Source organism: Myxocyprinus asiaticus, chromosome 34 (genome assembly GCF_019703515.2).
Source record: "Myxocyprinus asiaticus isolate MX2 ecotype Aquarium Trade chromosome 34, UBuf_Myxa_2, whole genome shotgun sequence".
NCBI classification, from domain to species: domain Eukaryota; kingdom Metazoa; phylum Chordata; class Actinopteri; order Cypriniformes; family Catostomidae; genus Myxocyprinus; species Myxocyprinus asiaticus.
Genome location: NC_059377.1, coordinates 1281840 through 1294946, shown reverse-complemented (window position 1 = coordinate 1294946; position 13107 = coordinate 1281840). Strand labels below are relative to the sequence as shown.

General features: G+C 38.5%; 1 protein-coding gene across 1 annotated transcript in view; it reads right to left on the bottom strand.

The window, feature by feature from the left end:
* Positions 1-1087: 1087 nt before the first annotated feature.
* Positions 1088-13107, bottom strand: part of LOC127425143 (26S proteasome non-ATPase regulatory subunit 3-like) — a 40282-nt gene continuing 28262 nt past the window's right edge. Inside the window, exons 6-12 of the mRNA XM_051670828.1 lie at positions 5781-5884; positions 5579-5693; positions 5158-5277; positions 4426-4529; positions 4013-4168; positions 2255-2305; positions 1088-2171 (exon numbers count right to left, since the gene is read on the bottom strand). Coding sequence (XP_051526788.1) covers positions 2094-2171; positions 2255-2305; positions 4013-4168; positions 4426-4529; positions 5158-5277; positions 5579-5693; positions 5781-5884 — 728 coding nt within the window. The 3' untranslated portion in view covers positions 1088-2093. The remainder of the gene's footprint in view (positions 2172-2254; positions 2306-4012; positions 4169-4425; positions 4530-5157; positions 5278-5578; positions 5694-5780; positions 5885-13107) is intronic.

Genomic DNA, 13107 nt, shown 5'->3' with positions numbered 1-13107 from the left:
CAGCTGCTAAGGCATCTACGTATGTATAACTATGACCGTTACCCTCCAGCAATCTTCTATATAGAGGTAACAACCTCCGCCTTTTAACATTGGAAGAGTTTAACGGTCAACTAAGGATACCATACAAACGAATGGGGAGAGCCGTAAACTGACACCTACCAGTCACAAAAAATGTTGTCTTTATGGTTGTAAACTCCACACATAGTTTATTCCAGAACGATTGTTTAGTGTAAAATATGTTGACGTTCATTAATTTATGAGCTGTTTCCTCACAAAAGCAGTTTATTCAGCGTAATGAAGCGACATCCTTAAAAAATAAAGAAAAAACGGCCTCTTGTAGAATCTCTCGCCAGTAGAATGTCTATGGTACCGCTTGTAGGCTCCCTATGAAAGGTTCTGTTACCCTCTCTCATATGGGTAGAGTGCAGAGGTTGTTATATCAGAATAGAAGATCTCTGGAAATATCAACCTCTGAACTATGAACCTTAGAAGATCTTTTCCACAAGTTTTTGTAATTTCAAAAACATGAAGGGGATTTTTTTTTTCTTCACAGTTGACAAAGGTAAATTATATATATATATATATATATATATATATATATATATATATATATGTGTGTAAAATAATAGTCAAACCATTTCATATTACTTAAAAGGTTAGGCTTATAGAAAAATGCCTTTTAAATAGGGTTTCTTGACCATTTGAAATCTTCATTACTGTCAAGGGACATGTTTGTCACCATATTTTGATAATGACCCAATTCAGTATTGTGAACTGAACGGTGAGATAATTGAATCGTTACACCCCTACTTCTCACACAAATCATGTCATTCAATATTCAAATCAATATTCAATCAGAGAAATATTGACACTTTGCAATTATGGCACTACTAACTAAAGCAAATTTTCCTTGAGGAGTGCCTTTACTTAGCCCCACTGTACCCTATTCAAAACTAAAATCCATGCACATTATGTTCAGACCTATGTTAAGAAATATCTTCAGCTATCTTCTTAAGTCACAAAATAAAACAAGACAGCATTACGGAATGCCAAGGAGAGAAAGAAACCACTCGGAACCACAGCTATCTCAAATGATGACTATACTTTATTAGACAGAGAATTTTGGTGAACTTGAATGCTGGTACTGGTCAGTCCCACACTCCCAGTGCACTCAAATAGGTTGACAGCTTGATAGATTGCTGCCATTTTCTTAAGACTTTATGGCAGAGATGCTTTTTTTTGGATCAGATCTTCAAACTGAGGTATGCTGAACTTGTTGCACTGCAGGAGTCCCTACAAACTCCTTTGTCCTGCCTGATATTCTAATTAAGTTGCCTTCATTCTCATTTTGTAACTGTAAAGAACATTAGAATTCTTCAAACAGAAAGAAAATCAGTTCACAGTTCTTCACATGTGTAGTATGGAAGACTTCCCAGGACAGAAACTGTTCTACAGCTAAAGTGTGTCTTAATTTGTTTCTTAATGTATTTCTAGATGTATCAAATATTTCCGCGTCACATACAATACTCGAACTAAACACACATTTAACTTAAGCGGTGCTGAATTTTAATTGAAGATAGATTCTCAACGAGAAAAAACATACTATTAAATGTAAATAAGTAACACCAACAACCAGATCATTTACAGAAAATCTCACTACATTTTAGAGCCAAATTATATCCGGTCAGGAAATCACTGCTCCTCAGCAATTTAATGTATCTCTTACAATTTGGAATTCAGGTTAATTTGGGAAAGTCAGGCAAAGCTTTGTGTTTTGAGATTATTTGTTGCAAACCAACAATTAAAGAACATTTATTATTTTTATGAATGCATCTTTATAAAACACTGATGCATGTACAGATTTTATAGCTGTTGAGTTGGGAGTGAAAAAACCCCCAAAACAATTATGCACAGTTCACATAACTGTAGAACCTAAAACTGATGATGCATTCATGATGTCATATCACAGCATGTTCATGGGCCATGAGAAGAGCGCAGTTGAACAGAAGTTAAAGAAGAGCAGACGGGTCATTTTACAGATGTGGGGAGCGAAACAGTATGAGACACATTAATAAAAGTGATGTTCTGCAGACTCATGGGAAACTGTCATCATCATCCTCTGCCATCTCTTTAGCAAACTCCAGATCCTGTTGTTCTCTCTCTCTTCTCTCCTGTGGACACATACAGATAACACATCAATGTCTTGGCTTTTATCTAAAGCAAATTTGTGAAGGAAGGGAGACATATCTCATACCTCAGCTGACTCAAGATCCTTGTTGTAAGCCTTTGGTGGAAATCTCATCGCCTGCACAGAGACACGTGGATTATGAAAACAACAGTATAAAGTTTACCACCTTTCAGCAGTCAATAATGGTTGATTTCACATGGAATAACCCTAATTTCAGAAACATTAAAAAAAAAAAAAAAATTCATACCTTTTCTGAAGATAAACAAGTGATGAATATTAAATATTAAAATATTAAATGCCATGAATCAACATTTACTGAGTAATCCATTATTTTGTAGAAAGTTTGCTTGTGATTTGGAAACAAAACTACAGTTAAGAAAAATACCAGAGATGGGTAAGTACTACTGAAATCAGTTGACTAGCACCCCTTGTTGCATTAAACACTAATGGTGGATATCTTAGGGGGTATTACACTTGGTCACTTCATGCGTTTTTACTGATCGGATTGCTATCCAATTGAATAAGCACAATTAATTTACACTTTGCCACATGAATGTGTCTGCACCAAATGGATATAAATCCCATCTTCAATTCCTGCGCCACAAAAAAATTTTTTACACTAATGCTGGGCAGCAAATTTAAAAGATATGACTTATTTGATTCCAAGTGACTTTGCCCAGTGCACTTGTGTGCACTGTGTTTTTTCTCCCTCGGAGCTTGTTGTAGTTAAGCTGTTCATGCGAGTCAGCTCACTCATTGTCAGTGTTTAGTTTGTTCTGTCAGCGATCTGCATAAAATAAATGAAAACATTTCTGTCTCCCCTACAATGCGCATTCGTTTTATAAATTAGATAAATAATGTTTTATTTATTGCGTGATGCGAGCCCTATGCAAATCGGTAGCAGCTATTATTTTTCAAATTTTCCCTATGCTGACGTAGCACTGTTTGGGTGAAGTAAAGTTTACAAATGTGGCTTGAACAGCCAGATGCATTTACACTTGAATGAGTTTCCAATGGAACACATCTCAAACCACCTCCAGAGTGATCAGATATATGTCCGTCTCTAATCCGCCTTGGAGGGCATTCCTATTTGGTCTTTTCATGATAGGATAGAAGGGATGTCATAACATACTGATATATATTATGTATTGATCAGCACAATATTTTATCGATATATTTTTGAGGCATCAAGAGATTAAAATTAGCTGACATTTAAATTAGAATTAGTGTGTGCATACATTCGTAGAAAATAGTTTAAAATTTTAGAATGCGCCATGTCATCCGCGAGACGTGTCTGGTGTATGACCCTTTAATTTACCCTACCACTCACACTTTACCAAAGTTGTGTTGAGAAATATGTTTTAAAAAAACAAAAGACAATTGTGCAACATGCAGCCCTATTTATATCTGATATTTCTTTTCAATACATCGATAATCGATGCATGAAAAAGGCTTCGATCCCAAGCCTATTCGATCCCAAGCGAATAGCTATCCGATCAGTAAAAATGGATAAGGTGACCAAGTGTAAATACCCCCTTTATATCTTTTTAGATTCTAGTTCAGAACAAACTTTCCTTTTAGCATTTTCATATCAATAGGATTATCAATGGGGCTCAGTGTGCCTTCATGCATAAATTGTTTAATTTTATACATTTCCAATGGTAGAAAAGCAAATATCTGTGTATGAAGCTAGTTTTTCTTGTCCAACAAAATACTGATCCATGACATCATCATTTATGCATTTATTTTATCAAAAACAAAATTGAGCCGGGGACCTCTGGTTGACACTAAATGTATTTTCCCATATAAAGATGTTTCTCGTACCTTGACAGACATGTTGTGTATGTCCAGACAGAACGAAATGCGCTGGTGGAAAGCGAGCTGTGGCTCTCGAGTGCTGTAGATGTCCATGGTCTCTTTAGACTGAACATAACCTTTCTCATGGTTTATGCTCGCCTCAATAACACCGTCACGAATCGCCTGGGGAATGGATAAGAATGATGTTATTTCTTTTTCAATTCAGAAATCTGCTGACTGTTATTCCCTGAGCAGTCAGTAACAATTCAAGCGAACTGGAAAACACTCAAAACTCATCCCGTACTTTGTAATATTTTTGGGTTGAAAATCATGCCATATATGCAAATATAAAATGTAAATAAAAAACAGTGTGATTATCCAAGTCAATTTCATCACTGCATCTTTGTGCAACAGATCCAAAAGGTAGGTGTGATAGTGACCTTGGCTACGATGAACTCTGCGTCTTCAGGACTGTCCAGCTGCAGTTTTTGAGCAATATCAGCCAGAGAGATCCGCGAGTATGACAAACTGATCATTCTCACACCTACACAAACACATCACAAACATCAGCTTTACAAGCGTTTTCATTACTCCACCACCAAAAAAAAAAAAACTATAGAATTTACTTAAAGGCCCGTTTACACCTGGTCAAATGTACAAATGTGTCTCCTGTGACCACATATGTTCAGATTTTGAGAGGAGGGTCTCTGAATTTCATGACTGCATAATCCCTCTCTACGTTTATGGTATGACAACAAACCGGGAAAAAAAAGGTTGTCACATGGTTTTTGATCACCACCATATGTGGTTTCAGTGATCCTATCACAAAATGTTATGACCCCATTTACACCAGCATTTTGAGCTGAACACTTGTGATCAGACCACCCGAAACATCTTAATATCTGGTGCAAACAGGGGCCATACTGAGGTTAAATTATTCATAAGAATTAAATATTCAATTTGTTTTACAAAACATGTTTGAAACCTGGTGCTGTTTAATCTGCTAGCTAGTATTCAAGCTTAGAATGCTGGTGAACATTCATCACCACTAATTTAGCATAATAAAACAATTCCGCCAGGCAAAATTTTATGTTACCCCATTTACAAAGATTCTATGTATGTTTTGGTAGAAAAATGAAGGTGAACATAGATAACTTGCAGTCAGAACTGACCGGTTTTGATGACATTGTGTCTCAGACGGATGATCAGTGTGTAGGTACCATCAGCCTGGAACTTCTCTCCAAACTGATCCAACGCTTGGTTAAACTTTGCAAGATTTCCAGTTCTCACCGCTAGACAGAAAAACACATCAGCTCAGAATGCCAAAACACCACACAGAATTTTCTTAGGAAGGAAAATTAAATCCAATACAGAGAAAAAATTTGTGAATTTTTGCACAAATCTGCAGAACAAGTATGAAATGACACAATGCATTTTAGTTAAAGTATAATGTGCCCAATCATTTGCAGTAAAACTGGATGAAAGAAGATTTGTGACCACTGTATTCATGACATCTAACAGTTTATATGAAAAAGATGACTGTGATTATGGGATGTACTGATGTAGGACAGTTGATCAGAAGTGTTTAATTACCCTGTGTGAGCAGGAAGTATGGCATGAGCGACCTCTTCAGAGACGGCTGACGGAACTGCAGACGGTCTGGAATCTCACCCAACAACAACTCCACTACAATCAACAGCTTATGCACCTGACAGACACATAAACTCTCACAACACACACAAACAAACAAGATTCCCGTGTATTCTGATGCTGGAGATGAAAAGATTAAACTTACCGTCTGTTTGAAGCCCACAGCAGTGTGCTGAGGGGCTTTGCGTAGGGCATTTGTCAGAGTCCTTCTCGCTTCTGAATACTCCAGCTGAATGGCTTTTATACGCCCTGAAAAAGTGAACATCACAATCAAACAGTGGTGTAAAGTAACAAAGTTCAAAAACTTTGTTACTGTACTTAAGTAGCTTTTTTCAAAATGTGTACTTTGAATATTTAAATTTGTTGCAACTTTTACTTTGCTAATTTTTTTAGCCAAACAAATAATTTTTACTCTGATATCCCTCTTGTTACTCATTACCTGGATAATTTTTTTTCATTAAAGAGAGCAGAGAGCATCTTATAAACAGCACGCAGTGTGTTTGATTGACAGCAGTCAGCGTGAGCACAGACACTCAGCGCATGAGCTTATGGAGTCTGTCAGACCAGTGAGGCACGCTGAACTACACATCTGACATTATTCTAAACAATTTTGAAGCAATTTGGGTAAATATAAGAGTATTTTAAAGTCTGTTGTAAGGTCCTGGAGTCACGTGACGCCATGCGAGGAGCAGACGTGTAAACGGCGAGCTCTGCGCACTTTGCTAGTTTTTAATTATTTTCATGTTATAATCCAGTGAGAATCGATACACCCAGTTACATATTTGCTCTTTGAGGTAAACATGGCAAAGAAGTCAAAATCCTCAGACTCTGGAGACATTAAAAGACACTTACGTGTTCAAGCGAGCCGGGGACTCTATTTGGAAAACTCGACGGGAGAAGAAATCCAGCGTCAACTGTCCAACATCTCGATGATGCTGACGAAGGTTGTTGCTGACTTGGAGGATCTCGCTGTAATACGTTGATCGATGGAAACAAAATTCGCCGAGTTGGTCACAAGAGTCGCAGAAGTTGAGAAACGAATCAATTATCTTGAGTCATCAGAAAGGGAATTATCCGCCCGCGTCCAAAACAGATTTGGAATGCATTTTAGAAAAATTGGAAGATCTCAAAAATAGAAATCGAAGGAACAATATACGAATTGTTGGAATTCCTGAGCATGAAGAGGGCAAAGATATGGTGAAATTCCTGGACAAGCTCTTCCCGAGTCTGCTCGCCATAAACTGGAAATCGAGCGAGCTCACAGAGTCCCGGCTCGTAGATCTGCTGAGGGAGACAGGCCCCGATCAATTCTGGCCAAATTTCTGAGATCACCCGATAAAGACATTGTGTTGCGCCAGGCGAGGAGCAAAGGAAAGCTTTCTTGGAAGAATCACAATATTTTTTTGTTCCCGGATTTTGCGAATTCGACAAGAGAGAAACGCGATCAGTTCAAGGAATGTAAGAAACTCTTACATCAACGGAAGATTGCTTTTGCACTGTAGACACCAAAGACGGCCACAAAATGTATTTTTATGCCCCCAAAAAGCACTGTCCTTTATAGAATCTATGGGTGAGTAAACCATTGCATGTTACTTATGTGAGTGGACTAACTCGCTGTACATAACTTGATTGTCTGAGGAAGCTGGGCGCCATGTTTGTTTTTTCTGCGTTTGCTCCGCCTAGTGGCTGGAGTTTGTTTTGTGGAATAACACTTCTCCTTCAAGAAACTTTTGCATTGACGGAAGATCGCTTTTACACTGAAGTTCCCGGCCAGATTGAGAATGGACACAATAGATGACTGCAAAATATCCACATGCCCACACAAAAAATGTAAAGCTGACGGACTGAGTAAGTCATGATGTATTTTTTTTTATGCAGCCTCCGAGTGAATTTGACTCTTGATCATCCGAGGAACCGGGATGCCTGTTTTGTTTCATTATGTTCTGGCTACGCCTAGAGGCTGGAGCTTGTTTTGTGGAATAACACTGCTTTGGCTCAGCTGTGGATGAATCTGATTGTTCTTTGTGCTTATGCCTCCTGTTGGCTGGAGTTTGTTTCATGGAGTATTTTCGCAGGACATTGGAATGATTACGTCATCTGCTGCACTCATAACAGCTGGTTCACTGAACACTTGAAATACTTGTTTGTCTGTCCGAGAAAACTGAACGGCTTCATATCAGCTGGAGTTTGTTTTGTGGAGGAACACGCCTTCAAAACAGTTCTGTGAATGAATCTACACATTCTCTCTCTTTATCCTGCCTGTTGGCTGGGGTCTGTTTTACAAAGTATTTTCTGTTATGAAATTTTGCCTCACAAAATCTGTACAGAAGCACCGGACTTGAACAATCCGACAGCAAAGTTGTCGCGGGGGTTCTTGTAGGCATACATGGGCTCTTTGAGTTTAGAGGGATTGGCGCCGGTTGGCGCTGTCGTGTGTGGGGTTAATGCGCACGTTTTCTTTTTTTCCTGTTTGTTCTGTTCGGGGTTTTATTGTTGTACTAATGGGGAATGTGGTCTGTATAATCTTATTTTTGACACACAGTTTATTTTTTCTATTATATCAAAATGTAAAATGTTAATGTGAATGGATTGTCTCTCTCCACATGGAATGTGAATGGGTTGGGGCACCCCATAAAAGTTATTTCTATTCTTAAGTGTAAGAAATATGATATAGTGTTTCTTCAAGAAAAATTTGGGAATATATGGGGTGAACATGTTTTCTTTAGTGCTGGCTCAAGTAAGAGTAGGGGAGTCATTACATTGATAAGTAAACATCTACAATTCAAATTTCTCAAACAGATTAAAGATAAATTAGGAAGAGTCATTATTGTTTTAGCAGAAATTCAGGGGCAAAGGTTGATTTTGGCTATTATTTATGCACTTAATGCTGATGATTAGGGCTTTTTTTATAGATCTTGAAGGAATGTTGCAAGCCGCTGGCACCCTTCATGATATAATATTAGGAGGAGACTTTAATCTTTAGATGGACTCAGTCCTTGATCATAGTGAAGCAAAAGTGTACAAGCCCCCTAGAACAACATTGACGCAAAAATCTTGGTTTTACAGATATTTGGAGACTTTTGAACCCATCTGGTAGGGATTATACATTTGTTTTTCCATCAGTCCATAAGATTTATTCTAGAATAGATTTTTTTCTTGATATCCCTCATTTCATCTGTTGTTGATTGCTCAGTTGGAAACATTTTAGTCTCATATCACGCCCTGGTGAGTTTAGAGGTGTTGCCACATATAGAGAAAAATAAATCATATAGTTGGCGCTTTAAATGTATCCCTTTTGCAAAATCCTGATTTCCAACAAATGTTAAAGACAATGTTATATAATGTTTATATAGAGACAAAATGGTCCTCAGTATCCTCTGTGGGCGTGGCTTGGGAGGCACTTAAGGTGGTTCTTAGGGGTCGGATCATACAGTATGCCTCATTCACCAAAAAATCCAAAGCACGAGAACTCGTGGAGTTGGAAGAGAATATTAAAAGTGCCGAGGCAGAACTGAAGCGCCAAATGTCGTTTATGCTTTTTAAAATCCTAGCCCATTCTCTCTCCTCCAATTCCAGGTTTAAATCTTTCTCCCATAATCTCTTGAGAGTGGTTGAGACTCCATCCCCCAGACTCTGAATTAATAAGGAGTAATACACTGATGCCTCATGGCCCTTTCCAAAAGCAGAAATCACCTCTCCTAGAGTATCTGCTGCTTTAGGGGGGTGTATGCTACTCCCAAAAATAGTACAGAGCAAATGGTGTAACTGAAGATACCTAAAAAACTGAGATCTGGGGATCCCAAAATTTTGAACCAGATTTTCAAAGGATCTCATCACACCACTCTCATAAAGATCACAGAATGTATAAACCCCCCCTCACAATCCACTCAGACCAACAAAAAGGGGACTTATTAATGCATAGTTTGGGGTTTAGCCATAGGCTCGAGGCAACATTTAGATAAAAATCTAAATCTAAACACTCTGGACACTTTTGTCCATACTGAGTGTAAATGTGAAATAATGGGGTGTGATTTAACTTCTCTATTCAGTTTGATGGAAAGGCTGTGCAATGGCAAAATAGGGGCAAGATGTTCTTGTTCAATGCAGAACCAGGGAGGGGCTCTTTCAGGTGGAAGCGACCAATGAGCCAAATGTCTGAGACCGAATGCATAATAATAAAACAGAATCTTGGGTAGGCCTAGCCCACCTTTGTCAATCGGCCTATGTAATTTATTGAAATGTAGTCTGGGGCGCTTACCACTCCAAATGAAAGACTTCGCTATGCTATCAAATTGCTTGAAATAAGAGAGGGGGACATCTACCGGGAGAGACTGTAGCAAGTAGTTAAATTTTGGAATACAGTTCATTTGAATAACATTAACCTTCCCAATCATCGATAAATGTAATGAAGCCCACCTGACTACACTGCTTGAAAACCATTTTATTAAAGGGTCAAAAAGAACTCTGACTAAATCAGACAAATTTGTTGGGAATAAAATGCCCAAATACTTAATGCCCTGTTTGGGCCACTGGAAGGTGCCTGGCTGGAAGGCCGTTACTGGACAGTACGCTGTCAAAGCCAAAGCTTCGGATTTAGACCAGCTGACTTTGTATCCTGAGAAATTGGAAAAGGAATGAATAATTCTGTGGAGGCAAGGCATAGATCTAGTGGGGTCAGAGACAAATAATAAAATATAATCTGCATAAAGCAGAAGCTTATGCGCCACACCGCCTGCAATAACCCCTGGAAAATCATCATCTTTTCTTATCGCGGCTGCTAATGGTTCCAGGGCAAGACAGAACAATAATGGGGAAAGAGGGCAACCCTGACAGGTGACCCTATCCAGAGTAAAATAATCTGAAATTAATCCATTTGTTTGTACCACTGCTACAGGGTGTTTAGCGTAACTTGATCCAACCAATAAACGTACTCCCAAAATCATACATTTCCAAAATCTTAAAAAGATAATCCCATTCTACCATATCAAACGCCTTTTCGGCGTCAAGTGAGATGGCAGCGACCGGAGACTGATCATTCGCTACTGACCACATGATATTGATGAAACGCCTGATGTTATCAGAAGAGCTGCGGCCCCAAATAAACCCCACATGATCTATATGTATAAGAGATGTCATAACCTTACTTAATCGGTTAGCCAAAATTTTAGTCTGAATTTTAACATCTAGTTGGATCAGGGAGATTGGACGGTAACTTTTACACTCGCTTGGATCTTTGTCCTTTTTAAGAATCAGACTGATCCGGGCTTGTGTCATGGCTGGTGGAAGGTTTCCATTCTTTAATGATTCAGTATAAACTTCTAACAAAAGTGGAGCCAGTTCTGTAGCATAAGATCTAAAAAATTCGGCGGCAAAATCATCTGGCCCCAGAGCCTTGCCTGTAGGTAAGGACTTAATTACCTCGTCAAGTTCCTCCAAGGTTATCTCAGAATCAAGAGAGTTTTTTTGCTCATTCGTCAGTTTAGGGAGTTCTAATGGTTCCACAAAGTTTCTAATATCTTCATCAGTAGACGAAGACGTGGAACTATAGAGATCAAGATAGAATTCTTTAAAAGCATTATTAATTATTGGCTGAGGTAAATATTTCACCACCAGCAGATTTCACTGAGGGAATGGTAGAAAAAGACTCTCTCTGCTTTATATATCTAGCCAAAAGCTTCCCTGCTTTTTCCCCTGACTCAAAGTATGACTGTCTTGCCCTGAACAACCAAAACTCCACTTTCTGCAACAAAATAGTATTATACCTGTATTTCAATCAGGTCAATTCTCTGAGACCATCATATGACATATGGTGCTTCAGCTCTGCCTCGACACTTTTAATATTTCCTTCCAACTCCACAAGTTCTCGTGCTTTGGATTTTTTGATAAATGAGGCATACTGTATGATCAGACCCCTAAGAACTGCCTTAAGTGCCTCCCAAGCCACGCCCACAGAGGATACTGAGGACCAGTGGGTCTCCATATAAACATTGATTTCAGTCTTTAACATTTGTTGGAAATCAGGATTTTGCAAAAGGGATACATTAAAGCGCCAACTATGTGATTTCCTTTCCTCTGTATGTGGCAATATCTCTAAGTTCACCAGGGCATGATCTGAGACTAAGATGTTTCCAATTGAGCAATCAACAACAGATGAAATGAGGGACTTAGATATAAAAAAAAAAAATCTATTCTAGAGTAAATCTTTTGAACTGATAAAATTTTTTTATAATCCCTACCACATGGGTTCAAAAGTCGCCAGATATCTACAAGACCAAGATTTTTACAGATCTTGTTAAGCGTCAATGTTGCTCTAGGGGGTTTACACACTTTTGCTTCACTATGATCAAGGACTGAGTCCATCAAAAGATTAAAGTCTCCTCCCAATATTATATCATGAGGGGTGCCAGCAGCTTGCAACATCCCTTCAAGATCTATAAAAAAGCCCTGATCATCAACGTTAGGTGCGTAAATATTAGCCAAAATCAACCTTTGCCCCTGAATTTCAGCTAAAACAATAATAACGCTTCCTAATTTATCTTTAATCTGTTTGAGACATTTGAATTGTAGATGTTTATTAAACAATATAATAACTCCCTTGCTCTTACTTGAGCCAGCACTAAAGAAAACATGTCCACCCCATATCTTCCCAAATTTTTCAGCTTCCTGTGGGGAAAGATGAGTTTCTTGAAGAAACACTATTTCATATTTCTTGAGCTTAAGAACAGAAATAACCTTCCTTCTTTTTATGGGGTGCCCCAACCCATTTACATTCCATGTGGAGAGAGATAACCCATTCACATTTGACATATTGATACAATAAAAATTTTTTTAAAAATGAGTGTGTCAAAAACAAGATTACACAGACCACATTCCCTATTAGTGAAACAATCAAACCCCGAACTTCCCCCTGAACAAAAAAAAATAGAAAAAAGAAAAACATGCGCATTAATCCCACGCACGACAGCGCCAACCGGCATCAATCCCTCTAAACTCAAAGAGTCCATGTATGCATGCGAGAACCCCCACTACAACCTTGCCATCGGATTATTCAAGTCCGGTGTTTCTGCTCAAATTTTGTGAGGCACAATTACATAACAGAAAATACTTTGTAAAACAGACCCCAGCCAACAGGCAGAATAACAGAAAAAACATGTAGATTCATTCACAAAACTGTCTCGAAGGTGTGTTCCTCCACAAAATAAACTCCAGCTGATATAAAGCCATTCAGTTTCCTCGGACAGACAAACAAATGATCAGTGAGCCGGCTGTTATGAGTGCTGCAGATGAGGTAATCATTCTACTAGGAGGCATAAGCACAAAAGAACAAACATATTTAACCACAACTGTCCCAAGTAGTGTAATTCCACAAAACAAGCTCCAGCCGTTAGGCAGAGCCAGCGCGAAAAACAAAACCGGCATCCCGGTTCCTCGGATGATCAAGAGCCAAACTAACATGTAGATATTTTGTGGTC